The sequence below is a fragment of the Leucoraja erinacea genome, chromosome 4, assembly GCF_028641065.1.
Source record: "Leucoraja erinacea ecotype New England chromosome 4, Leri_hhj_1, whole genome shotgun sequence".
NCBI lineage: Eukaryota > Metazoa > Chordata > Chondrichthyes > Rajiformes > Rajidae > Leucoraja > Leucoraja erinaceus.
Window position 1 is genome coordinate 34,849,228 of NC_073380.1, and position 26,556 is coordinate 34,875,783.

At 39.9% G+C, this 26,556-nt stretch overlaps 1 protein-coding gene across 11 annotated transcripts in view; it reads right to left on the reverse strand.

The window, feature by feature from the left end:
• Positions 1–6,669: 6,669 nt before the first annotated feature.
• Positions 6,670–26,556, reverse strand: part of chd7 (chromodomain helicase DNA binding protein 7) — a 229,796-nt gene continuing 209,909 nt past the window's right edge. For 10 of the 11 annotated variants that reach the window (XM_055634007.1, XM_055634011.1, XM_055634012.1 and 7 more), the window contains 9 exons: positions 25,895–26,103; positions 23,677–24,435; positions 22,771–22,931; positions 21,292–21,516; positions 17,523–17,969; positions 15,791–16,015; positions 11,714–11,854; positions 10,105–10,209; positions 6,670–9,268 (listed from right to left, as the gene is read on the reverse strand). In XM_055634007.1, coding sequence (XP_055489982.1) covers positions 8,366–9,268; positions 10,105–10,209; positions 11,714–11,854; positions 15,791–16,015; positions 17,523–17,969; positions 21,292–21,516; positions 22,771–22,931; positions 23,677–24,435; positions 25,895–26,103 — 3,175 coding nt within the window. In that variant the 3' untranslated portion in view covers positions 6,670–8,365. The remainder of the gene's footprint in view (positions 9,269–10,104; positions 10,210–11,713; positions 11,855–15,790; positions 16,016–17,522; positions 17,970–21,291; positions 21,517–22,770; positions 22,932–23,676; positions 24,436–25,894; positions 26,104–26,556) is intronic. The other variant, XM_055634010.1, reaches the window with a different exon arrangement.

A 26,556-nucleotide genomic window follows, 5' to 3' on the forward strand; every position in this document is an offset into this window, starting at 1 on the left:
TTTTGTCTACTTTAAACCCCGTGCCTTCATCACTTACTCAACCTATCTGGCAATCAAATATCACCTGTATCCACCTGTCACTTGCCGGGCTTTGTCCTACCCACCTCTTTTCCAGCTTTCTCCCCCCTACTATCGGTTTGAAGTTTTCATTTCTATGTTCATTCTCTCCAGATACTGCCAGACCCGCTGAGCTCCTCCAACATGTTTTTTTCTGCACACGATTCTAGCATCTACAGTTTCTTATGTCTCCAAGATCAGTTCCACGTTATGTTCTGAGGTTTTCTTTACCCTAACTGCTGGTGCTCAGTGTCAATAAGAGTACTCGTGCATTTTGGGTGGGACACAACTGTAGCTCATTTCATATGGTACCGAGGTGCTGTTCCAATTACTGCTTATGTGGCAATGCAAAAGCATCATCTGGACATTGCAGCAGAGAGCTGAAGTACATGACTGAACTAGTGATGAAGGCATTCATACAAATATTCTATTGACCATATGTTATTGGCCATGAATTCAATAAACAGGTTCTGAATATATGGTATTTAGTGATTTCATCTCATATTCTATCTTTGATCATTCTAATTGTTCATTAATAATGTCTAATTATTAAATCTGTTACTTACAAAGTGGGGTTTTTCTTCAATTATTTATTGAATTATGAATTATTCAATGTATAGCTACTTTTACTGATTACTTTCATGATCTCAGGTGTGGGTTAAAGTATCTACTCCCTTACTCCCAAGTAACTCTTGCTTTCCCTCACTCTCCGTCCCTCCCCTCCCTAATTCTGACTAGTTTGACTGTCCTCCTGATTAATTTTACTGTTTGTATGCCTATTTGTCATCTTTCCCATAGCCAACAAAGAACCATTCTACAGTTCCTTGATCATGTCTACTTTGATCTGTTGTTTTCACACCTTGCCCTTCCATATCTCTAGTTTCCCTCCTGACTGTCTGAAGAGTCTCGACCCGAAACGTCACCCATCCCTTTTCTTCAGATGCTGCATGTCCCATTGACAGCATTTTGTCTACCCACTCCTTCAATTGGTTCCGCTTCTAGACAAGATGAGGATTGAGTGATTGGTGCATTGCAACTTTCACGTAGAAATAAAATGCTTGCACTCCACACAAATGTTGGATTTGCTCAGCACCATGTGACCAAAGGCCTTCTCCTTCAAATTCAAGGCCATTTTTAGTGATCACTCTTCATGCCGTCATTTTTCCTGACAGCTGTTCTTAGCCATTTCCTTTCTTAAAAACGAATTATCTTGGACTGCCTTGAAGTGGCACACTCAAGTTTCTCCGTTATTCTCGTAGCACCTTGTTCGTGAAGAAATGCTGCTCCCCAATTCCTCTAAGTATTGAAGTTTTAGTTTCTCTGGAGACCAAGACCAGAAGCATTGAGGCTCTAGTTGTATTGTATGTTTGGGGAGGGGAAGAGTAAAACCCAATAGCCCATACTTCTTAGCTCTTGCTTCATTATGTTGATGTTTCTTTTAGTATTACTTGCTCCACTCACACAGAATTCAAAATAATTAAAAGCCTTCAAAGAATTCAAAATAATTCAATGCCTATTTCCACCTTACTGTCACTTTCCCCTCATCCATTTAATTATTTCTTGGCATGTTATTCACCAGATTTGGTTATCAAATTTGCATTATAAGCCCACAGCAACTTTGAAGTATTCCCACACTGCATTCGACAAAGACTCCATTCCATTCTCGCAGTTTCTCCATTTCCATTATATGCAAGCTGGAAAAGCCTTTAGGAGTCTTTTCCTTTATCTGTGGCCTCCGCTATACCAGAGTCCACAGGGTTTTCAGCTGCATCTATTCTATTCCCTTCACTTCCATGTTCTTCCCCGAGCCCGAACAAGGACAGGTCTTGTCATCCGCAACTTCTACTCCACCAACATCCACATTTAAATGTCTTCATAATTTCCACCATTTTTAGGAAATCCAACACTGGACACATCATCTTACTCCCAGCATTTTGAGGGGACTCACGACACATTGTAGCCTTTAACGGTTGAGTATTGAATTCAACAATTGTTTTTCCTTCTGTCGGCTGTCGCGGGGCTAACAGATGGAAGGGCCGAGCGCTCAACGGCTCACAGCAGCAGCAGCAGCTCGTGCTCCAGCCACCTGCTGCTCTTGGCCGTGAGTGGGGGGGGGGATAATGTGGGGAAGACTGCTGCTTGTGGCGGTGAGTGTGTGTGGGGGCAAACAGTGTGGGGGGGGGGGGGGGGGGGGAAGGAGAGTGTGGGGGAAAACTGCTGCTCATGGCCATGAGTGGGGGGGGGGGGGGGGGGGGGGGGGGAGACTGCTGCTCATAGCATGAGTGAATGGGTCACAATGAGGGGGGGGGCTGCTCATAGCGGTGAATGTGGGGGGGGGGGAGAGTGGGGAGTGGGGTAGGCGAGTGTGTGTGAAGGGGGACTGCTGCTAATGGGCGGTGTGCGGGGGGATGGGTAATGTGGAGAGGGTGAATGATGGCTGGGTGAATGCGAGTGAGGGAGTTGCTGCTGCTTGGGGTGAGTGGGGAGGAGAGTGTGTATGAGGGAGGGGGGAAGTGGGTGTGAGGAAGGGAGGGTTGGAGTGAGATGAATGAGGAAGGAAGGGATGAGGGTGAGTGAGTGTACAAAGAGAGTTAGATTTAGCTCAGTAAATTACAGAATCAAGGGATATAGGGAGAAAGCAGGAACGGGGTACTGGTTTTGGATGATCAGCCATGATCATATTGAATGGATGCGCTGGCCCAAAAGGCCGAATGGCCTACTCCTGCACCCAGTCAGTGAAGAAAGCGAATGGTATGTCACCAGTGAAGAAAACGAATGGTATGTTAGCTGGAATTCCTGGGATGGCAGGACTTTCAAACGTAGAAAGACTGGATAGACTCGGCTTGCACTCGCTAGGAATTTAGAAGATTGAGGGAAACTTACAAAATTCTTAAGGGGTTGGACAGGCTAGATGCAGGAAGATTGTTCCCGATGTTGGGGAAGTCCAGAACAAGGGGTCACAGTTTAAGGATAAGGAAGAAGTCTTTTAGGATCGAGATGAGAAAAAAAAATTCACACAGTGAATTCGCTGCCACAGAAAGTAGTAGAGGCCAGTTCATTGGCTATATTTAAGAGGGAGTTAGATGTGGCCCCTGTGGCTAAAGGGTCAGGAGGTATGGAGAGAAGGCAGGTGCAGGATACTGAGTTGGATGATCAGCCATGATCATATTGAATGGCAGTGCAGGCTCGAAGGCCCGAATGGCCTACTCCTGCACCTATTTTCTATGTTTCTATTTTCTGTGTTTCTCTCTCTGGATATTTCAGTTTTAATCCATTCCGTTTCTCATGTCTAAAGCTGGTGGAATATAAAGTAATTGTTACAACGATAACTAGTTTGCATCCGAGTCCCTGTATTCTTTCCTTCACCTTTCGGCACCTTAGAGCGGGTGTGTTTTTCCAATTTACCACTTCTGATTGTCACTAATCCAAACACAAATTCTACTTCTCTCTTTGGATATTCCTCAACTTGCTGAACACTACAGCATTCTTTGTTTCTGTCCTTTGTGTTCATCTCCATTTACAATTATTTGATAGCCAACCTATGAAGAGCTATAATAGATGCATCTTTTGCATTGATTTGTTTGAACCCTAAGGCAATGCAAGCCATCTAATGTCAATTACATTAAAATTGTTCTCTTAAATAGAGAGCTAAAAAACAAACATTTTCAAATCTGCCATATTTAATCATAACTCAATTGTAGTGCTATAAAATGCTGCAAAAATATTCATGATGGATTAAGGGTTAACTGTTTATTTTGATCCCTAGTGCAATGAACACTTTAAGTCTAGGATTTATACTGTATAGGTGGTTTGTAAGCCCTGGTGCCAAAATTGACATTTTCTCAGCCTTTACATTTCCATGGCTGAAAGGGACCGAATTCAGAGGACAACTTGACTAAACTTAATATTTTAATTTTAATTCAACAGAAGTGACCTCAAGATGCAACATAGAAACATGTGATAGATCAACAGCGATCTAACTGAATGGGACCATGCTTGAAAATGCCTGTGTTCTCAAAGCACCAGGAATCACCTTAACCTAATAGTCATTCTTCAATTATGAGCATGAACAAAGTGTTGGCAGAGCTCCATCTGCTCCCATCGTCACCTCATGGCTACAAATTCCAGCAGGAAGCCAAAGGCAAGTAGGGATAGACACCTTCATTGATGTGCTCTTTTCTTACTTCAGCACATTTGGTTCTGATCAACAAATCCAGCAGGTATTAAGTATCTGCATGGTTTATTCACCAGAAATCCAGTAATAATTCACATACATTGATGCAGCATTAACATTTCAATTACTGCTGATAATGACAAGCAAATATACAAACCAAAAAATGAAAAACACCAACTGCCGTAAACTGGCTCTCAGAAACAGCCACAGTTGAGGATAATTATTTAAAATATTCATGATAACATCTATAAACTAAATGCTGCTAAGTTTTAAATTACAAGTTGTGAAAATCAAAGGAAATTCTTCCCTAGTGTGCCAAGCCACAAGACCATGCAATAAAATTTTATGGCTCCGAGCAGCTCAAACACATTAGGGGAGGCATTGCTAGATTTACTATTTGAAACAGAAGACATTTTTTATAGTTTGGGTAAAATAACATGAGAAACTGCACTTGCCTGTAAATACTTAACATATAAATTAGTGATTAATGTGCCTCTTTTCAGGGCTGTTTACTACATTTGAGGTTGAACGGGAATACTTCTTTAATGTTCTCCTCTAACCATAACCAGAATAATAGTTTGAATAAACTTTTAAATACTTAGTACAGGTGCACAACCTTTTATCCGAAGATCCAAATAACGAAAACCTCTGAATAGCGGCCATTTTTTCGGTCCTTGAAGAAAGGTCCTTGAAAACGTTCACCGAGGGCGGCCCGCAGAGGTGACAGCGGAACCTCCGGTCGCTCCTCGAAGAAAGGGGAACTAAATCCCCATTCATAAAAGAGAAGGTGAGGGTATATTATGCGGGAGGGTTAATAATTGACAATATGCTGCTACCTGCCCGCTGAGTTAAAAAGTTCCCACGGTAGACTCACGATACACAGTGTATCGTGAGTCTTGCGTGGGAACTTTTTAACTCAGCGTGCAGGCAGCAGCAGATTGTCGCTCCCTTCAGTTTCACCCCACCTACACCCCTCTGCTTCCCGGCCATGTGTGTGACCCCTTTCCTCCCCTCTCCAGCTCCCCGCTCATTGCACCGGCGCGGGGGCTTTGCACTGTCTTCACGTCGGCGATGCTAGCAGCACAGTGCCAGTCACCGGAGACGTCAGGACCAACGGGACACCGACCCCCAGGCCCACTGCAAGCACGGAGATCCCAGAGACCCACAGCCAGCAGCAGCCCAGCCCCGTTCCAACTCCAGAGGAAAACTGCAAACTGGCCGGAGACGTCAGGACCACCAGAAGCCGTTCCCCGAGCTGCGCCCCCTCATCGGGACACCGACCCCCATCGGGACCACCGAAGCCGGTCCTGACGTCTCCGGCCACCTGCTATCCTCCGGGAACTGTACCGTCCTTGCAGGAGAGTGGGGTTGTTTGTAGTTGCAGAGGGAGGGGGTACAGTTCCCAGTCTCAGCTCCAGTCCGGGGGGTGGCAGGCCCACTGCAAGCACGGAGATCCCAGAGAACCACAGCCAGCAGCAACTCCAGCCCAGCCCCGCTCCAACTCCAGAGGAACACGTAGGGGCAGAAGCTGTGCAAGGTACGTCTTGTTCTTGGGGTGGCGCAGCTCGGGCTGTGGGCAAACTGCCACTTGTCGCCGTAGCGGCCCATCGGAGAGAGGATTCCTCTGGAGTTGGAGGGGGAGGGGGGTATTGTGCTGTTTGATCGCCCCCTGCTATCCCAGGGACAGGGAGACACAGCGGCTTTTTAGACTGGTGGGCAATCACTTCCAAAGTTCTGCCCACACAGTCAGTACACCTCTCCTACACTGCATTTCATACAAACATTTATTCTGCAAGAAAAAACTACACTGAAGACTCAAACTCGCGACCGAGTAACTGCCAGGATCGAGGCGCAAACTCGCGACCTAGCTCGGGGATTCAAGAATCCCCGAGCTAGGCCGCCTAAGGGCATGTAGCCCCGCTAGGGTGACATGAGTGCAAGAGGTGATTCAATGCTGCGGACACATTTACAAATTCAGGAATTCATTCAACACACTGCATTTCATACAGACATTTATTCTGCAAGAAAAAACGACATTGAAGACTCAAACTCGCGACCGAGTAACTGCCGGGATCAAGGCGCAAACTCGCGACCTTGCGGATATGAGCCGAGCACTCTACCACTGAGCCAGCCATTAAAATCTACGCTAAAAAATTTCCATTCCGAAGACCGACAAATTCTGAATTACGAAAAGTGTCTGGTCCCAAGGCTTTCGGATAAAAGGTTGTGCACCTGTAGTAAATCTTCAGGTGTCCAAGTTGCTGAAGAAAAGCGATGAGTATTGACAAAAACTGAAAATTAAGTGATGATAAATGATTTATGGTATTTACTTCAAACAGTACAATAGTTCTTCAATGCATGAAATTGTGAAGTAAATAAAAGGGTAGATTTGCCAACCACTGGGGAAAACAAATTATGCTGTATATCAAACAAATTAATTGTCTCTAGTTTTCCTTTAATGTATACCTGAACAGCACATTTTCCAAGAAATGGTTAACAGTATACATAGGGACAGATTTCCAGTGAAAACCCCAAACTTCACACTTCCAAACAGAACACTTGGCTTGAAAGCTGCAATACTGGATTTATTATTCACCGATTGTGGAAAAACTCACATCACACAAGAAATACTGCATTACAATTTCATAATTTATGCAAGCAGGTTATTGTTGATATTGAGTTGCATTGTTGGAAATTTGACTAAGGCTAGCCAAATATAACATTGCTAATACCATTGTTGTGTTTTTTTCACTACCTGAAATGAATAATTCCACTAGTTGTGATGTACAAGTATGGCATTACAACATAATGAAGTGTGGATTCTCCTCACTCCATTTAATGTTGTTTTTGCAACCCTAGGTCATCCAGTTTACACCACTGTTGCTCCATCAGCTATCCAATGTGGCACTTGCTCAACGAAAAATACTTTTAATTTCTGTTGCTACCAACATAATGGTTACAATGATGCTGTGCAGTTGACCATCAGCATTTCTAATAGGTCAAGAGAGAACAGAACATAATGAAACCAGGATACCTAATACTGAATTGGTTTAATAATAAAGCTAAATTTCTTTGTATTTTAAGTACATGTATTGTCCATTTGTAAACATTTACTTCACCAATAAACCAAAAAAACTCTCCAGGATCCAGAATATGGTATGTGTTTCTATTGCTACTAAGCAATATAACTAGTGAACACCAATCATAATTTGGTTTCTCTAGAACTTTGCTTTTCTACAGTACATGTCACTGCATATCATGGGTCACTTTTATTAAAAGCATCGTTACTACAGTTGGCAGCAATTTACATCTTATCTTACATGATAGCAGTTTTCAATTTTTTTTAAAAAACATCACAACAAAGAAAACATACATTTACAAAGTCATGTTTGTAAACTTCAAATGCTAGTAGAACTGAGGTAATGCTGTTTAGCTTTGTGGCTAAAGTAACAAAGTCCTTTCTTTAGAGAAATGTACCTGAATTTTGTTTACAACAGTGCATTACAAGAAAAAAAAATCATGAGACAATGCAAATCAACTGTAGTTTATGTCAGAAATTGTGTCACCCTTCAGGCTTTTTATTGTCCAGATTTTTTTTTTTAAAACATTCAACAGCTGCCAAGTTATTGCTGTGCCTCCAGGGCGAGACCTTCACACTATCGTGGGGATTGTCAGTGTGGACTCCTTATATACAGTCAAATCTATAGGCAAGATATGTTCTACAATGACTTTTGTCCATCTGTGCTCTTCACAGCAATGTTAAATATACATCTTCATTATTCCTTTATCAGCAGAAATTGCTTCGGTCACTAACAATCACATGCCATGATTGACGTTTGTTGCGTATCACAAATTACCATTGGTGAAAAACAAAAAGCAGAGCATTTATTTTAACTTCATTCCTTAAATTCAGACACAATTTTGAACTTGATATCGCTTCTAGGATAATAAATAATGCACTGCATAATACTTATGACCAAGACATCTTTGACATCTGCATAACATGACTTGGAAATTTGCTACACTATGTTACAGAGATAGCTTAAAAAACTATGTGTGGACATTTAATGAATATGTAAACAGTAGGACTACGACTTGAAGAGTTTTAAAACACTTAAGTAACTGGAAATGTAATTAATCCTCATCTTCCTCATCTTCTCCCTCAATTGAGTCCAACCCTGTAGCTTGTGCCAATTCATCTTCACCAAGAGAAGATGGTTTACTAGGGCTTCCCGCAAGATCACTGTCACCTGAGTTGGCTTCTCCTTCAATAAAACTGCTGTCTTCAGTTTTGCCATCAGTTTTATCCTCCTTGTCATCACTTGAGCTTACTGTGCTCTGCAGTCCAGCCAGTGCAGTGTGAGGATACCCAGACAAGGTCATTCCCAGGCCAGGAGGAAGAAACATAGATGGGTAGAATAATCCAGGAGCCATAGTGGAAAGCAGGAATGGGTTGAATGCAAGAGGATTGTTGGATAGTCCAGCAGTTGCAACAGCTGTGAAAGAGCTTGAACTTGCACCATTAGAATCAACAGCAGATTCCGCATTGTTTATTTCCTTATCATCATTTTCTTTATCATTTTCTTTATCATTTTCTGTCTTAGATGAAATACCACTTTCTGTTTCACTTGCACCCGATGCTGCTGAAGTACTAGCGGTCGCAGTCAAGGGGTTGCTTAACAAGCTTCCTAGTCCAAACATATTGGGCAGTCCTGCCATGCCTGGGAGCATCAGTGGTAGTAAAGAAGCAGGGTTTTTTGCATCTCCTGTAGTAGCTGCAGCAAGGCCTGACGGGAACCCCATCAATCCAGCTAACTGAAGACTTTGCAGGTTTTGTAAGTTTTGGAGGCTTGCAAGATCCATTCCAGCAAAAAGACTGTTCATCAGTAGTGGGTTTATACCTGAAGCTGAAGCAGCAGCTGCCACTGCAGCTTTGGCAATCTCGCTCTTCGGCCGCCTTCCTCTCCGACTTGCTCCCTCCTCTCTAACAACTGGTCCAGTGAGAACACGGTCAAACATAGACTCTGGTAAAAAACCCTGAAAAATAAAACAGCAGGGTCACTGCAAAGAACCCTAAACTGCACTAAACACTTTATCATTGAATTACAGCTTCAAAAACAAATTTTGATTCCACATTAATAGTACTCAAAGTATTGAAGGCGTCTACATTATCTATATACATTTCGAAATACTGTGCATCCAGAGATAAATAGTTGAATGCTGCAGTAACAAGATAAGGTACAATTTCAAGTCTAAATTCTGCCAACATACAACAGTGCCAACAGTTAGGGAAAACCAAATTAAGTCAAGATTTGATGGACAACTGCCAGATACGCCCTTCCATCATCGGGGGCATCATCACATACGAAAATAAGAAAACATGGAATACATAAGAAAACTGTCATTCATAAACCACTCCATTTTTACCAAACATGATAATGTTTCACATAACATGATTTAATAATGACATTTTAAAGTGATCTTCAGGCACTTGTAATCAATTACAACATGGTTCAAAAAAGCAAAAACTCATCACTTGATGCAACCTTAACTGATCTGTCATAAAAAACTGGTGCCCTATTATTAACCTTGAATAGAAATAAATTCCATTTTCAAAATCAAAAGGGATAGGAATTCACCCACTGATAGATACTCATACTACTTGAACTCTGGGGGTTCAATCCTTTTAACTTCAGTGGAGCCAAGTGAAGCAGAGCAGAACAAATAAATGTTACTTTGTTTTGTTTAGTACTCGTGGCCATGATTTCGCCCCAAGAGAAACTAAATTCTTGAATCCTACATTATTTTACACAGATTCTCAAACATAATTTTATTTTATTAATGCTGACTATGACAAGGCAAGCGACACTTACAGATTGCTTGACTACCTCAGCCCAGTCGGGTGCAACAGCAAACTCAGGATTTTCTTCAAGCCATCTAGGTAAGTCTTTCATTGGTGGGGCCATGGCACCACCCATCTAATAAATATGCAAAACGTGTATTAATAACTTGCAGTAACAATTTTAGAGTCGTCAAATTCACATATTTAGAGTTTTTTCACCTACCATGCTCATCTCAACCATTACCCATCTACACTTATTCCAATTACCAGTACTTGGTATGTGCCTTTAATTATTTAGCAATTCAAGTTAATTCTTGTCCAGATATTTAAGTATACCATCTCCACCACTCACTTGGAAGTGTAATCCAAACCAGGCATCTGCTGGGTGAAAAAGATCTTCCTCAGATCCCCTAAAACCAAACCTGTTTTTGACAACTTTGCTACGGAGAGAAGTTTCTTACCATCTACCCTATATATACCTCTCATAATTTTCCATAACTTTACCCGATACACTCCTCTGCTCCAAGGAAAAGAAACCCACTCCATCTCAGAAAACATTCTCTGCATTCACCCTAATGCAATCTCATCCATCCTATGAAGTACTGATGAGAAAACTATTCCATTTGTGACCAACCAATGTTCTAAAAACCTCTATCATAACCCCTCTGGATATTATCTCGTTAATGAAGGGAAGAGATCGTCCTTCAGAGGAAAGCAGCCAGACTGGCTCTGATGCACAGCAGGGAAGGGAGGAGAAGAGGGTAGGGATAGCTATGGTGAAATAAGGCTCAATAGCTAGAGAGACAGACAAGAGATAAAGCAGGTGAGGTAGATGAGAAGGTTAAGGCACATACAGAAGTTATAGTGCAAATATCATGTTTAAGTAGGTGTACACAAGAGGTAATTTCAGGAGGGGGAAAAAGGAACAGGAGAAACCTTTGGCAGATAAGGTAAAGGAGAATCCAAAGGGGTTCTATAAATATATTAGGGTAGTAGAGTAACCTAGGAGGGAGTAGGGGCCTTAAAAGCTGAGAGGTGTCTATGTGTGAAGGCATTGGAAATGGGTGAGGTGTTACATGAATATTTCTCATCTATATTTATTGATAAAGACATGGATGCAGGGGAACTTAGCAAAATTAAAGGTGATATTTTTAAAGAGAGTTCACATAACAGAAGTGGTGGTAGTTTAAAAACAAAGGTGATAAATTGTTGGGGAGCTTCTGCAGAGTAGGAAGCTTCTTCAAAATAATCTCTTCAAAACTCTCTAGTGTACGGGTCTTTTAAGCAACAGCTTTTGCTTTGGTATTTAATTTATTTTAATTGCCCCAGCCAGAACAATTCTACTGTTGGAAAGGGTTATGTCTTTGCAACTTATTTAAATGTTAGTCATTGCTTGTCCACCTTCGTTCCTCTCAATGTGGTTTTCTAATCTACTTCAACGAACTTGGGTCTCATAATTTTGGAATTTGCTTTGTTAAATTCAAGATCGTGATGTCAGATAGAACTAACTTATTTTCAATTTTGTCAAAATCGTACATTACAGCCACTTTGCAAGGCCCTGCATCTACGAGATTTAGTTAACCCATTGCAAAGTGGCTGTAATGCATACAAATACTAATTTTATTTTCACATGGTCATACCTTTTTCCCATTTCTTTTATTAACGACAGGTACTCTTTCATCTCCTGTCAAAGTGTTAACGTCCAGTTTGTTAGGATTTCTGCAGCGATGCCTTTTCTGTTTAGGCTTCTGAAATGGGCTCAACAGCACTTCTCCACTCTTCTGTGGAAAGAGAAAAAAGTTATATATTCACATCACTTTAGAACATGCATGTTTGAACAAAATATTGCAGTAAAAAAAAGGGTTAACAGGGTTAAAATGTCTATATATACATCATTTTGGAAATCGTTTAAATAGTTGCTTTATTCCATGCACTTATTTGATGAGAAATTCAAACATTCCAATTGAGTACAAATTCTGTTCTGCGAATTACCATTTACATAAATATAGAAGTTCTGCCTTCAAGACAGCCTGCAGGTACATAGTCTCAACATATCCTTGGAGTGTATATTTTGGATAATTTGACTTAATTTTCTAAAATAATTAAGGGAAGGGAACTGCAGACAATTGAGTTGCTACTATTAAATTAGACGGAGGCCTGTGGGAACAAGAGAGAACAAAACCCTTTTTTGGCTAGGATTGGGATCACTTCTTTCCAAAGATAGATGCTGCATAAAATTCCTGCGCAGAGTGATTTCTTGCAATTATATTTCTAACGATGACTGGAAAGGAGCTTTCCAGATTGGATTTTACGAATCATCCTAACTGCACACCACCCAAGTGCCCAGTTGACCCTATCACATTCCCAATTCTTCCTCAGTCTTTGACCTCTGACACCATTCTAAAGCAAGTTTGAGGAACTGCGTTTCACCTTATGACTAGTTACATTAGAATCCTCAGCACAACATGGAATTCACAATTTCAGATAATCAGCCTTTCTGGTTTGAAACAAAACTGATCAGTAGTGTGTAACGTGAACTCATTTTTCCCTCTCTTCAAAGACTTTGTCTTAACCGTTAGGTATTTCCAGCTTTCTCCTTCCTCAGATTTTTAGCAACTACAGTGTTTTACTTATCAGTTGTAAGTATCTCCTGGACTCCTTTACCTCCACATTCATACATGTATGATCTGTTCAAACACTTCAATGACAAGTCTAACATCCACGGCGCCAACCCTTTATGTCAGTTTCTCTACCAGATATACAGTGCCCTCCATAATGCATGGGACAAGGACACATCATTTATTTATTTGCCTCTGTACTCCACAATTTGAGATTTGTAATAGAAAAAAAAAATCACTTGTGGTTAAAGTGCACATTGTCAGATTTTAATAAAGGCCATTTGTATACATTTTGGTTTCACCATGTAGAAATTACAGCAGTGTTTATACATAGTCCACCCATTTCAGGGCACCATAATGTTTGGGACACAGCAATGTCACGTAAATGAAAGTAGTCATGTTTAGTATTTTGTTGCATATTCTTTGCATGCAATGACTGTTTGAAGTCTGCGATTCATGGACATCACCAGTCTTCTCTGGTGATGCTCTGCCTGGCCAGTATTGCAGTCACCTTTAGCTTATGCTTGTTTTGGGGGCTAGTCCCCTTCAGTTTTCCCTTCAGCATATAAAAGGCATGCTCAATGGGGTTCTGATCAGATGATTGACTTGGCCACTCAAGAATTGACAATTTTTTTAGCTTTAAACAACTCCTTTGTTGCTTTAGCAGTAAGTTTGAGATTATTGTCTTGCTGTAGAATGAACCGCCGGCGAATGAGTTTTGAGGCAATTATTTGAACTTGAGCATATAGGATGTCTCTACCCACTTCAGAATTCATTATGCTACTACTATCAGCAGTTGTATCATCAATGAAGATAAGTGAGCCAGAACCTTCAGCAGCCATACATGCCCAGGCCATAACACCCCACCACCGTGTTTCACAGATGAGGTGGTATGCTTTGGATCTTGGGCAGTTCCATCTCTCCTCCAGACTTTGCTCTTGCCATCACTCTGATATGTTAATCTTTGTCTCATCTGTCCAGAAGATCTTTTTCCAGAACTGTGGTTGCTCTTAAGTACTTCATGGCAAACTGTAACCTGGCCATCCTATTTTTGCGGCTAACCAGTGGTTTACACCTTGCAGTGTAACTACTGTATTTCTGTTAATGAAGTCTTCTGCGGACAGTGGTCATTGACAAATCTACACCTGACCTGAAAAGTGTTTCTTATTATAGAGAGAATTCTTCTGTCATCAGCTGTGGAGGTCTTCCTTTGGCCTGTCAGCCCCTTTGCAATTAGTAAGCTCACAAGTGCTCTCTTTCTTCTTAATGATGTTCCAAACAGTTGATTTTGGTAGCCCTAAGGTTTGGCAGATGTCTCTAACAGTTTTATTCCTGTTTCTCAGTGATCCATAATGGCTTCTTTGACTTTCATTGGCACAACTTTGGTCCTATTGTTGATAAACAGCAATAAAAGTTTCCAAAGGTGATGGAAAGACTAGGTGCTGAGAGCTCTCTAATATCTGCATTAAGGAGGCAATTAAACACACCTGAGCAATTACAAACACCTGTGAAGCCATGTGTCCCAAACATTATGGTGCCCTGAAATGGGTGGACTATGTATAAACACAGCTATTATTTCTACATGGTGAATTCAAAATGTATAAAAATGGCCTTTAATTAAATCTGACAATATGCACTTTAACCACATGTGATTTTTTTCTATTACAAATTTCAAATTGTGGAGTAAAGAGGCAAATAAATAAATGATGGGTCTTTGTGCCAAACATTATGGAGGGCACTGTATATCTGTGGTAGAGAAACTGTCACAAAGGGCATTTGTGTCAGCGCCGTCGATGTTAGACTTGTAATTGAAATGATTTAAACAGAAGAAATGACAGAATGTGGAGGTAAAGGAGTCCAGGAGAGAGCAGCTCCACAATCCACCCTTATCTACAACTTAGTTATATTTCCTGGTTCCATTGAAAGATCATTGATCTGCAACATTACAGTTTGTCTCTTCACAACGAGACTTGTGAATGTTTTCAGCTTTTTCTGTTTGAAAATTTTAGCATGTAAAATTTTGCTTTTGGAATTGTGTTTCCAAAGGATTTACAAGGAGCTTTCCAGAATACTCTCGTACAAGGCCCTTCCCTAAGGTCGCACATTATCATTCTGGATTTCTAATTTTTGGCTCTCCTAGATAACGTTTGAGTGAAGAGTACACTAATGGTATCACAATTGGGTGAAATTTGTTCTTTGTTCATTAGATGTGGAGCTCATTGATTAGGCATGCATTTCTAATGCCTCTCTAAGTAGCCCTTGAACTGGTGACTTTGAGGTCAAAGGGTGGTCCAGAATTAACCACATTACTAAAGTTGAACATTGAAGGAAAATTACAGAAAACACAGAAATAAAAACATTAAATAAGAAAATATAAGTAAAAGCCTTGTTCCTTTTGAAGTGAATTGGGTCACTGATTTTGAAGTGTTTAACCTGTGTAGGGTCAGATCCATTGGAACCACATGTCCAATAAGCAAACTAAGTCCCATCCCAATGTCTAATGATAATTGTACAGAGTACTGTCAAAAATCTTTGCAATCTATACTCGTTCCGAATGTCATTGACATATGTGGTGTTATATTTATAAATGCTGTGGATTCTGAAAATACTTTCATTTGATCAGTTATTGCTGGCTTTTGAAAACTGACAGTGATTCCAAGGAGAATACTATTATTTGCAGCCGATTTATAAAGATAACATTGGAAGAAAAAGCATGACTGAATGCAACAAAAACACTGGCGGGGAGCGGAAACAAAAATCAAAAAAGAGTTTCAACTTCCATCAAATTAACGAAGTACTGAATCATTTCTTAGATCATGTTTGGAGTTATCTAGATAAAAACATAACATTTTAATTTTTTTTATCATCCAAAATTAGGAAGCACAAAATCAGTTATAAATATAGTAAAAACTGCAAAGCCTAGTTATAATTTGTATACTTCAGTGTTTGGTCATTCAATCCATATTATGGTACTGGGATAAGCCTGAATGTTTCAGCTCTTGCTTCATGAATTACTGGCTCAACACTTTTTTAAAAAATAATAAATTGATATTGTCTTTCCAACACAATATCAGGTAACAGTTGTACTACAGTACTTACTGGTACATAACTAGGCATATCCACTGTATAAGCTGGGTGAATTTTCAGCCATTCCACCAAATCTTTATTTTTAGGGGCAGCTTCGCCTACAAGCCTGGTCCCATCTTCCAAGTTAACAACAGGGATGTGCGCCTCTGGGTCCAATTGACCAGGAGATGGAATGTTTCTTAGTTGTGATGCTGTCTGCATGCTCTCCTCAAAAGCTTTGGTCACTTCTGCATCATCCTGCATGTAAAAATGCATCATTACTATACTTTGAACAAATAGTTGCTTGTCTACACTAATAGACCCTGTGCACAAAAACTTGAAGACATATAGAAAATTTGGTCTTTTACAAATTTGGCTAAGAGCAGTGGTTTTAATCAGTTTATGGGATTTTACTTTATTGTATATTCCAATCAAGTAGTTCAGATTTAAATTTCCTGTACACAGTCACAGACATGTCTGCATCTAGGGCTTAGGTTCCATTAAAACATTAATGACTGCAAACATCATGAAGCACACTAAAGGGGTAAAGTACAAATCCTCTCCAGAAGGCCATGGATCACTAAAATTACTGGATACATGCTTAAGAGAACATTAGCTTAAATCACCATGTCAGTTTGAGAATTTGAATTCATTTTGGAAAATAAAATTTGGAAAGAAAAAGCTGGAACCAAGCAATTAGATTTATTACATTTTGTGATTTGAAAATATGTAAATATGCCCGTGCGGCAAAAGCTGAACAACATTCAGGCTTGGGCTAATGAGACAAATAGGATTATATCAAATAAGAATTGTTAAATGATTACGCCCAACAAGTCTATCGACCTCTTGATATTCAATGATGATCAATGTGGACTGAACATTAATTACACTAATATACATAAATTCTGTGATGGCAACAGTGGGATTTTGCATGACCTGCCAGCTGTCTCTTCAAATCTTTTCCACTTTCCAAAGGACATATGAACACAATGGGATACTCTATACTTGTCTGAATGAGTAATACTCTAAAATACTCATGAAGCATGTCTTTCGGTACAAAACCATTGATTTGACTTGTAACCTATTGCATGCTAAAACCCTAACTCCTTCCATCACCCAACTCGCTGACATCTTCAACAAAACACCCACTTCAAACCATCTATTACAATGCAAAAATAAATGATTTACAAAGGAGGATGGCAGTATAACATTGCACACAGTCGCTTCCAGCTGCAAGCCCAAGAGATTGGTAATAAATACCACAACCACCATGGATGTTGCTGTGAACGTCTTGCAGAGTTACATCATATGGAGTGAGGTTAATTCTGCCATTTCCTTTCAAATGAAACCTTAAACCAAGATACTACCGCTGCTTCCTGATGCAGGTAAAACAACCAATGGCACTACTTTAAAGATTACTTCTTGTGTCTTGGCCAATATTTATTGGGGACTTTCAAATAACTGTTTGTGGGAGCTTGCTGCACACATAAAGTGCCATGTTCTCTAAGACTCCATAGCAACGACACTACTCAACAACTTTATTGGCTTTGATGCACTTTGTCTTTGTCTTTATCCTTTCAAGCCGCCAAACAAATGCTCTTTTAAGTATAATGCCACATCATTTTCTGCATATGATCTTCTCATATTTACCGTCAAATAAATGAAAAATCCTGCCTAGATCCTACCTGATTTCACTCAAGATGTGGGTGGATCAGAAATCATAAATTAATTAAAAAATAGCTTTCCCCTTTTAAATGTTACTTACAGCATTTAATGATGTCCGCTTGTTGTTCATAAATAAGAGATCAAGTCCCTCCACATTTTTCCTCCTTCCTCTTCTCCTTTTTATTGGCATTTCCCCATCAACTAGTGAACCATTTATCATAAGTCCAGTTGGTGTTCGTGAAAGGCCTGCTTGCAGCATTTCCACATGGGCTTTATAGGCATCCGATACTGGCACAGAGGCATTCGGCAAAACATACTTGGGATTAGCTGAAGAGTTACTGACTGAGGTAGAACTTCTCGCCTCTCTGGAGGCTTTTGATAAATCTACAGCTCTCTCCTGTCCACTATCTGAGGCTGCCTGGGACTCACGAAGCTGAGCTACCATCTCCATCAGGTTTCTTCGCCTTGCAGCTCGCTCAGCTTCTATTTCAATCTTCTTTCGTCGTCTCCTACGTTGTCTTGGAACTGATAAATTCATTGCATCATCCTGCAATGGACAAAACATACAGGGTTTAGACACTAAATCAAAACTAGTTCCATTCAGAAGTAAATTCTATTACTTGTATTTAAACCTTGAAATTCCAAGGGCCCTTTGAATTATTATATATTTGGGTTTCAACAACTAGAAAAGTATGAAACAAAATCTAACTGCATCTGCCTTTTTATACATAAGCAAATAAATAGAAGTTACAAATTGCTGGAGGGACTCAGTGTGTCAGGCTGCAGCTGGGGAGCAGCTGATAAGGTCCCACATAGGAAATTAGTGGACAAAATTAGAGCACATGGTATTGGGGGTAGGGTGCTGACATGGATGGAACATTGGTTGGCAGACAGGAAACAAAGAGTAGGGATTAATGGGTCCCTTTTAGAATGGAAGGCAGTGACGAATGGGGTACCGCAAGGCTCAGTGCTGTGACCGCAGCTATTAACAAAATGCATTAATTATCTAGATGACGGGATTAAAAGTAACATTAGCAAATTTGCAGATGACACAGAGCTGGGTGGCTGTGTGAACTGTGAAGAGGATGCTATGAGGATGCAGGGTGACATGGACAGGCGAGTGGGCAGATGCATGGCAGATGCAGTTTAATGTGGATAAATGTGAGGTTATCCACTTTGGTGGCAAAAACAGAAAGGCAGATTATTATCTAAATGGTGTCAAGTTGGGAAAAGGGGAAGTACAACGGGATCTGGGGGGGTACTTGTTCATCAGTCATTGAAAGTAAGCATGCAGGTACAGCAGGCAGTGAAGAAAGCGGATGTCATATTGGCCTTCATAACAAGAAGAGTTGAGTATAGGAGCAAAGCAGTCCTTCTGCAGTTGTTCAGGGCCCTCGTGAGACCACACCTGGAGTATTGTGTGCAGTTTTGGTATCCAAATTTGAGGAAAGACATTCTTGCTATTGAGGGAGTGCATCGTAGGTTCACGAGGTAAATTTCCGGGATGGAGGGAATGTCATATGTTGATAGAATGGAGCAGGTGGGGTTGTATACTCTGGAATTTAGAAGGATGAGAGGCAATCTTATTGAAACCTATAAGACTGTTAAGGGTTTGGACATGCTGGAGGCAGGAAACATGTTCCCGATGTTGGGGGAATCCAGAACCAGGGGCCACCGCTGGCTCGAAGGGCCGAATGGCTTACTCCTGCACCTAATGTCTATTGAAATAGATAGTCAATGTTTCGAATCGAGATCCTTCCGCTAATCGAATAATATCTAATCCATTAGTTTTTTTTTGCTCAAAACTCCATAATCTTTATTCTTTAGTTTCCATTCATGCATTAGCTAATTATTATTCTAAAAGAAAACAGAATGAAAATTCAAAGTTTCACAAGGTATTGGCTATAATGGATAGTGAAACTCAATTTCTCAAGAAAAGAATATTAGTTTAAATGTATCCAATGGAATAAGTGCGACACCAATAAAACATTATTCGAACTATAACAGAATCAAAGCTTAGTCATATGCCCTGTCATTACTACCTTGTGCTGTTGTGCAACTCTTATAACACAAATTCCTGTATACACCCATGTTACTGTGCCCCCATAAACTTGCCAGAAATCTTACCTCCTTCCGCCAATTATTAGCTTTACTCTCCTAACTCCTCAGACTCTGATGTAAACTCATGTTTTGGTATTCAGTATCAGAATAAATGCTGACATAATGAACAGAAAATCTTGTGCATTTCAAAATAAATGTTAAAGGACTGAATTACATCCACATATCCTGGACCAATTATATTTGTCCTCATAATGTCTTAATTGAAAGGATGCATTGGTTTTGACTTAAATTGCATATATTCATGTAATTTTTTTTAAACTAATGCGGCAGTGCTTGGGTTTAGAAATTTTAGATATTTAAGGAGATTCTGAAAATTAAAACAGGTAATATTAAGGAATTAAAGACTAGAAGCCTATAGAACACTGTCATAATCCTATGCACAGCCATTGGGGAATGGAGCATGCACTGTTAAATAGAATGACAATGTCTTAGTTTACAAAGCTCTCCACAACCCAAAGCAATTTGCTCCTTCCCTGAAGCAAATACACATTTTGTGTTCAGCAGCAATATTGCTGCCTGCATGAGGGAACAGGCACCTGCCCTTATTTTTTAACAAGAGGAGTCTGCATCATATCTTTCAAAAGATGAACTAATTAAAGGCAGCAACACTACCAATAAAGTTCACTATCTGATGAAGTGATTATATACCCTCAACCAGAATTAAGTCACAATCTAACTTTCAATTATGCCATTCCTCTCCCCCTACCAAAAACTTTGATTTAGAGCCATAGAGTGATACCGTGTGGAAACAGACCCTTCAGCCCAACTTGCCCACACTGGCCCAACTACACTAGTCCCACTTGCCAGCATTTGGTCTATATCGCCCCAATGCTGTCATATCCATGTGCCTGTCCACCTACTTCTTAAATGTTGAGATAGTCCCTGCCTCAACTACCTCCTCTGGCAGCTTGTTCCATACATCCACCACCCTTTGTGTGAAAATGTTACCTCTCAGATTCCTATTAAATCTTTTCGGCTTCACCATAAACCTATGTGCTCGATGCACCCACTATGGGCAAGAGAATCTGTGTTTCTATCCGATCTACCCCTCTCATGATCTTATACCCCTCTAAGATCACCCATCAGCCTCCTGCGCTCCAAGGAATAGAGTCCCAGCCTGCTCAACTTCTGCCTATAGCTCAGACCCTCTAGTCCTGGCAACATCCTCGTAAATCTTTTCTGTACCCTTTCCAGCTTTACAACATTTTTCCTATAACACGGTGCCCAGAACTGAACATAATACTCTAAATGTGGCCTCACCAACTGCAACATGACCTCCCAACTTCAATACTCAATGGTTGATGAAGGCCAATGTGCCAAAAGCCTTTTTGACCACCCGATCTACCTGCGACTCCACCTTCAGGGAACTATGCACTTGCACTCCTAGATCCCTCTGCTCTACAACACTACCCAGGGCCCTACCATTCACTGTGTAGGTCCTGCCTATGTTAGATTTCCCAAAAGACCTCACATTTTACTGCATTAAATTCCATCAACCATTCCTACGCCCACTTAGCCTATTGATCAAGGTCCCGCCTTCACTATCTGTAAAACCACCCACTTTTGTATCAATGTATCACCTAGGGCAAGAATGGCAGTTAAATTTTAACCCCCACAAATATTGGGGTTTGAGCACTAATAAAATAGGCGACAAAACCATTTTTCATTTGTGCCTCAGCCAAGAATTGCTCCTCTTTACTTAGCATGAAGATATTCAACACCGTATAGCAGTAATATTAAATACTTACCCTCGACACCTGAGGAGAACCTGCTACATCTTCACAGGCACTGAAGCTCCCTTGGCCAACAATGGAGAGTTCAGTAAAACTCCTCCTTGGCAGAGGGCTTTCCACTGAAGTGGGGGTATAGTTGATAATACCATGGAAATCAAATGGCTGACGCCTGTTTATGGGCCACTTTCCCTTGATCACTGTTTCACAAATGTTATCCAAACGATTAATCATTACACGATCCTGGAAGGCAAAAATTTATCTGCTTAAAAAGTATAAGTAAATTTGCAACAGTATAATCATGAAGATTTTGGTAAACATTAATTTATTCACAGATGTATCTTTGTTGTATTTAAATAAGGATTTTTAAAATATGAAGTATAATATGAGCATTTTTAATACGAAAAAATCCATACAAATATAGATTTTTGATGTGTCTAATGATTGTATCTGGAATGAATTTACCTAAACACTAGACCGAGGCATTCAAAAGTAAAGACCATTCATTAAATGCACTTGTGTTAAAACATAATCCCACAGGAGCGGTATTCTTACCTGTTTATCTCTATACTTTAGAGCTGCCATATGCAAATTTACCAGATTTTTTGATATTCATATCAATAAATTATTTGAGACTAGCTATGTATTCAGGCAAATTAATAACATTTAAATCATGCAAATTATTGCAAGCATATTAAAAATGTTATACGCATTTTCTGGAACTGAATAGGAAGACTAAGCAATCATGGTGCAATGGTAAATACTGTCCAGAACCAGGGGCCATAGTCTTAGAATAAAAGGGAGGTCATTTAAGACTGAGGTGAAAAAAAACCTTTTTACCCAGAGAATTGTGACATTGTGGAATTCCCTACCACAGAGGGCAGTGGAGGCCAAATCACTGGATGGATTTAAGAGAGAGTTAGATAGAGCTCTAGGGGCTGGTGGAATCAAGGGATATGGGGAGAAGGCAGGCATGGGTTATTGATTGGAGACGATCAGCCATGATCACAATGAATGGCGGTGCAAGCTCGACGGGCCGAATGGCCTCCTCCTGCACCTATTTTCTATGTTTCTATGTCAACATTTAGGTTCTGGTCTACTGAGAATTGGTATGGCAGGGGCCAACAATGGGGAAATTGAAGGCAGCAGCTCAAACTGAGAGAAATAACTCCAGCACCAACTGATGTTGTACTGAGGAGAATCATTTAGTTGCTTGCCTGCATTGAACAGATTATTTTGGAAAGTGGATGAAAAATACTGCACTTGCTCAATATGGAGACTGCAAAAATATATTTAAAATTAAAATAATTTGCTTTATTGCATGAATGTGATGTGCTCATTTGGACAAAAAAAAGTACAAGCCTCTTTATGTTTTATTGAAAAAACAAAAATCTGAATGGATTCAAATAAGGATTTTCCAGAGACATTGGAAATAATTTCATTCTTCTCAAATCAAAAAATAATACAATTGGAAAAATGGTTTGAATGCGCACAAACCTTGGGCCAGAATGAGAAGCAATAAGTTCTTTCATGAAGTAGCTGAGCTACTGTGGGCTCACTATCTTCCATAAAAAAGCCATCACGAGTTTCATCACGGGCTGTGCTCAAAGAAGCATTGCTTTCTTCATCAAAATGTTTGCCTTGAGAAATAGTACAGGCTGCAAAGAAAATTATGCAAGTTGAACACAACTTTAACTCCATGATCTTGTTACTGAATGAAGCATGAAATTATGAATGGATGAACATCCCTTTATTCAATTTTATGTAAAGTTCAATAGCAAAATACAAATATAATTTACCATACAATTATTCAAGGCACCTTGAAATTATAATTCTCCCACTAGATGGTTACACTTGCATGTCATCTGAAGAACTGTTACACCCTAATGCAGTCACATTGAATCAGTTTAAAGAGAATTACCACCGTAAATCATGTTATTGAAGAAGATTACTGGGGTATACATGTGAAATTAACTGGACATTAAAATTGAAAGCTAAATCTGCAGTTCATATTTTTCATATTATCTCATATTTTTATATAATGGAAGAGGCCATTTTGATCATTGCTGGTTCATACATTAACTCCATTCCCCCACAATTTTTCCCAAATTGTCCATTCCATATTTCTATTAACTTCCTCCATGTCAGAAAGTTTTAAAATTTCAATGTTTCAACACAAAATTTTAAAATTCGTTTTTGTGTATGAAACATCATGCTAAACATTCTTAAAAAGACAAATATAGAAAACACAAGATTTATTGGAAGCCAACCTTCCTAACTTGCCTGCAAGGTCAAAATATCCCAATTGAAATAAATTACAGTTCCTTAAGAGCAGAAGGCATTTACACAAGCAAACAAAATAAGCATTAGGAACTCAGATATTGTTCATTTTGCGCAAGGTACCTTCAGGTTGAGATGATTCTTCTGACTTATCAATATCATCGTCATCATCCTCATCGTCATCATCATCTTCTGACCCTTTTTCAAATAGTAATTTAGGTCTGAATTCCTTTTCTTCAGAATCAGCAAGCATTTTGGTACCCATGGCTGAAGTATCATTAGCATCATGCTCAACTTTCACAGACAATAGCTCAAAGGTATCCCGACAATCAGAATCAATTTGTGCGTTCTCTGCACAATTTGTTTCCCCATCTTCCTTAGAAGGCTCTGCTACTTGCTCATCCTGAGCTATTGGTACAGGACTTTTCCGTTCATTTTCAGTTTTGCTGTTATCATAATCAGCTTGTTCTGAAGATTTTTCTTCTTGGACTGGTGTGGCTGGAGCAACACCAACAGAAGACATTTGGCTCGCGCAGGCAATAGGCTGGTTTTGGAAAGGCGTACTGGTCCGCTGACTGGCCCCTTTGCTCTGTGCAAAGTTTTTATGGGCCTCCAGGAAAAATAGTTTAGGGTCATTTAGAATATGATAGTCTGTCCGGCTAACTCCATGCTTTGCAGCACCAACCAATAAATCTTTGTCATGTTTACCAGACTCCCACCATTCAGGCAGGTCCATGCTTGGCTGACAAAGCTTGAGTCGCTCAACTAGTTGGGCATGGAGCAACACTTGCTCCCGAACTTTCCGGAGAAGTTCTATTCGGTACAAGGTTCGAGAAGCACGCTCTTCCGTGATGGGCTCAATGAAAATAGTAGAATCTGCTTCTTTAAGATAAAAAAACAAAACTGATTTAAGTCTCCACATTGTTTTCTTCCTGTTGTGCAATTCATCCGATTCAACTTATATACAGTTCACACGTAGATCGAGAAATATCATGAATGTAGTGATTTCCCACACAAATTAACACAGATGTAACCTTAGATTCAGGTTGCCGATTAAGGAAATGTATTTTTACTGATTACAGATTATTGAGGTTTCATATCTAAATGACTGGGATTAACTTTCATCTAAAAATCAAACTAGTGAGTTACGGTACCCCAAATTAGTATGAGCCTCAAGAGAAAATAAGAAAAAAGCACTGGAGGAACTCAGCGGGTCAGGCAGCATTTGGGGAGGGAAATGAACAGATGACGTTTCAGGCCGGTATCCTTCAGATTCCAAGACATTTGTGACGAAGTGTCCCGACACAAATAGTCTATCCATTTCCCTCCACAGATGCTGCCTGACCTGCCGAGTTCCTCAAGCAAAAACAGACACACAAATCTGGAGTAATTCAGTGGAATTAGACAGCATCTGTGAAGAAAAGGAATAGGTGACGTTTCAGGTGACAGTCTGAAGGGGCTTGACCCGAAACGTCACGTATTCTCCAGAGATGTTGTCTGATCCGCTGAGTTACTCCAGATTTTTGTGTCTATCTTTGACTTAACCAACATCTCAGAATTCCTCTAGCAGTTTGTTTTTGCTCAAGATTTGATCATATGAAGTCTTGTCTTAAAAAAATGAATCTTGTTCTACTTCTGCATTAGAGCAAGAAACCTGTATAATTACAAAACCATGTACATTTACAAATACTAAAACTAACTGGCTTTCGACATTAAAGATTCTTAAAGTTGTGAGGAAAGGATTTTAATATATTTTCCGCCATTTGGCCTATAGCCTGATGTGGATTCTCAGAGCAAACCAACCCCAATCCCCCACTTATTTCCTGTGGGCAATTTAAAGTACCCAAATTATTTACCAATTAGTTTTGCTTTCGAATATGGGTGCATATTTCCCACAGTACCTGGGAAAAACTCATGCAATCACAGCGAAAAAGCAATTTCAATATAAATAGCACACAGGGCCAGAATCGAACCCGCTGAGGCAGCAATGCAATGCCTTAAAGCCAGCAGAGTAAAGCATATTAAACTGTTGGCCAAAATATGACATTTTGAGCTAAATATCAACTCACAACACCCTACCATGCCCTACTATACCCAGTGCTAAACATAGCCCATTGATACTGTACATCTGACCGAGTTTCACCTGATAGATATTCCATCTCTCCCAAACTTCAAAACTTTAAACTAAATTCTGATGAAGGATCTCCAAACTGAAATATTAACCATTTCTCTTCCCCCATTTGCTGCTTGATCCTTTGAGCCTTTCAGCATTTTCTATTTTTATTTTATACTGTACCTTATTTCTATCTGCTTGCCATAGGTCAATAAAGCAGCGTCTTACCTTCATCTGGATTAGGAGGCATGTGACACACTTTTTTACACATAGCCACAAAGGAGTTGAAGTACTTTTCCAAACTATCATCAGACTTTTTATCCAGTCTAGCAAAGGCACGAAATTGGTTCCAGTCAAATTGCTTCTTCACAGGATCAAACACTATACCAAAGGTTGATACAACTCGGTAGAAGTCTGCCTCCTCCCTCCTGGTCCACCTAGATAACACCAATGTGTTGATAGAAATATCATAAGGTGAGCCACAACTACTTTTAAATTGGTATAGTGCAAAACCTTGATTGTATTATGAGTTTGACCTGTGAAACTTCAATCATATATAACTAATACACAACTATAATATTAATTATGAGATGGTGAATTTAAGAATCGATAATATAAATCAAGGCTTAAACTAAATTCAATCTCTGTTGGTGGTGTCACTACTTGTTTGAATGTTAAAAAGCCCTGCACGCCTCAATTAATGTAAAAGAGCACATTGTAATGAGGTAGGGTAGAGTGTTCTTGGTCACTATTAGTCCCTCTGAGCATATAATTATGTCCTTAAATCACATTATTGGATCATTTATCAGCTTGCTGTTTTCATGGCCTTGGCTACAATGTTGTTAAACTTAAAAAATCGTAAAACTCCTTGGAGAATCAAGATAAAAAAA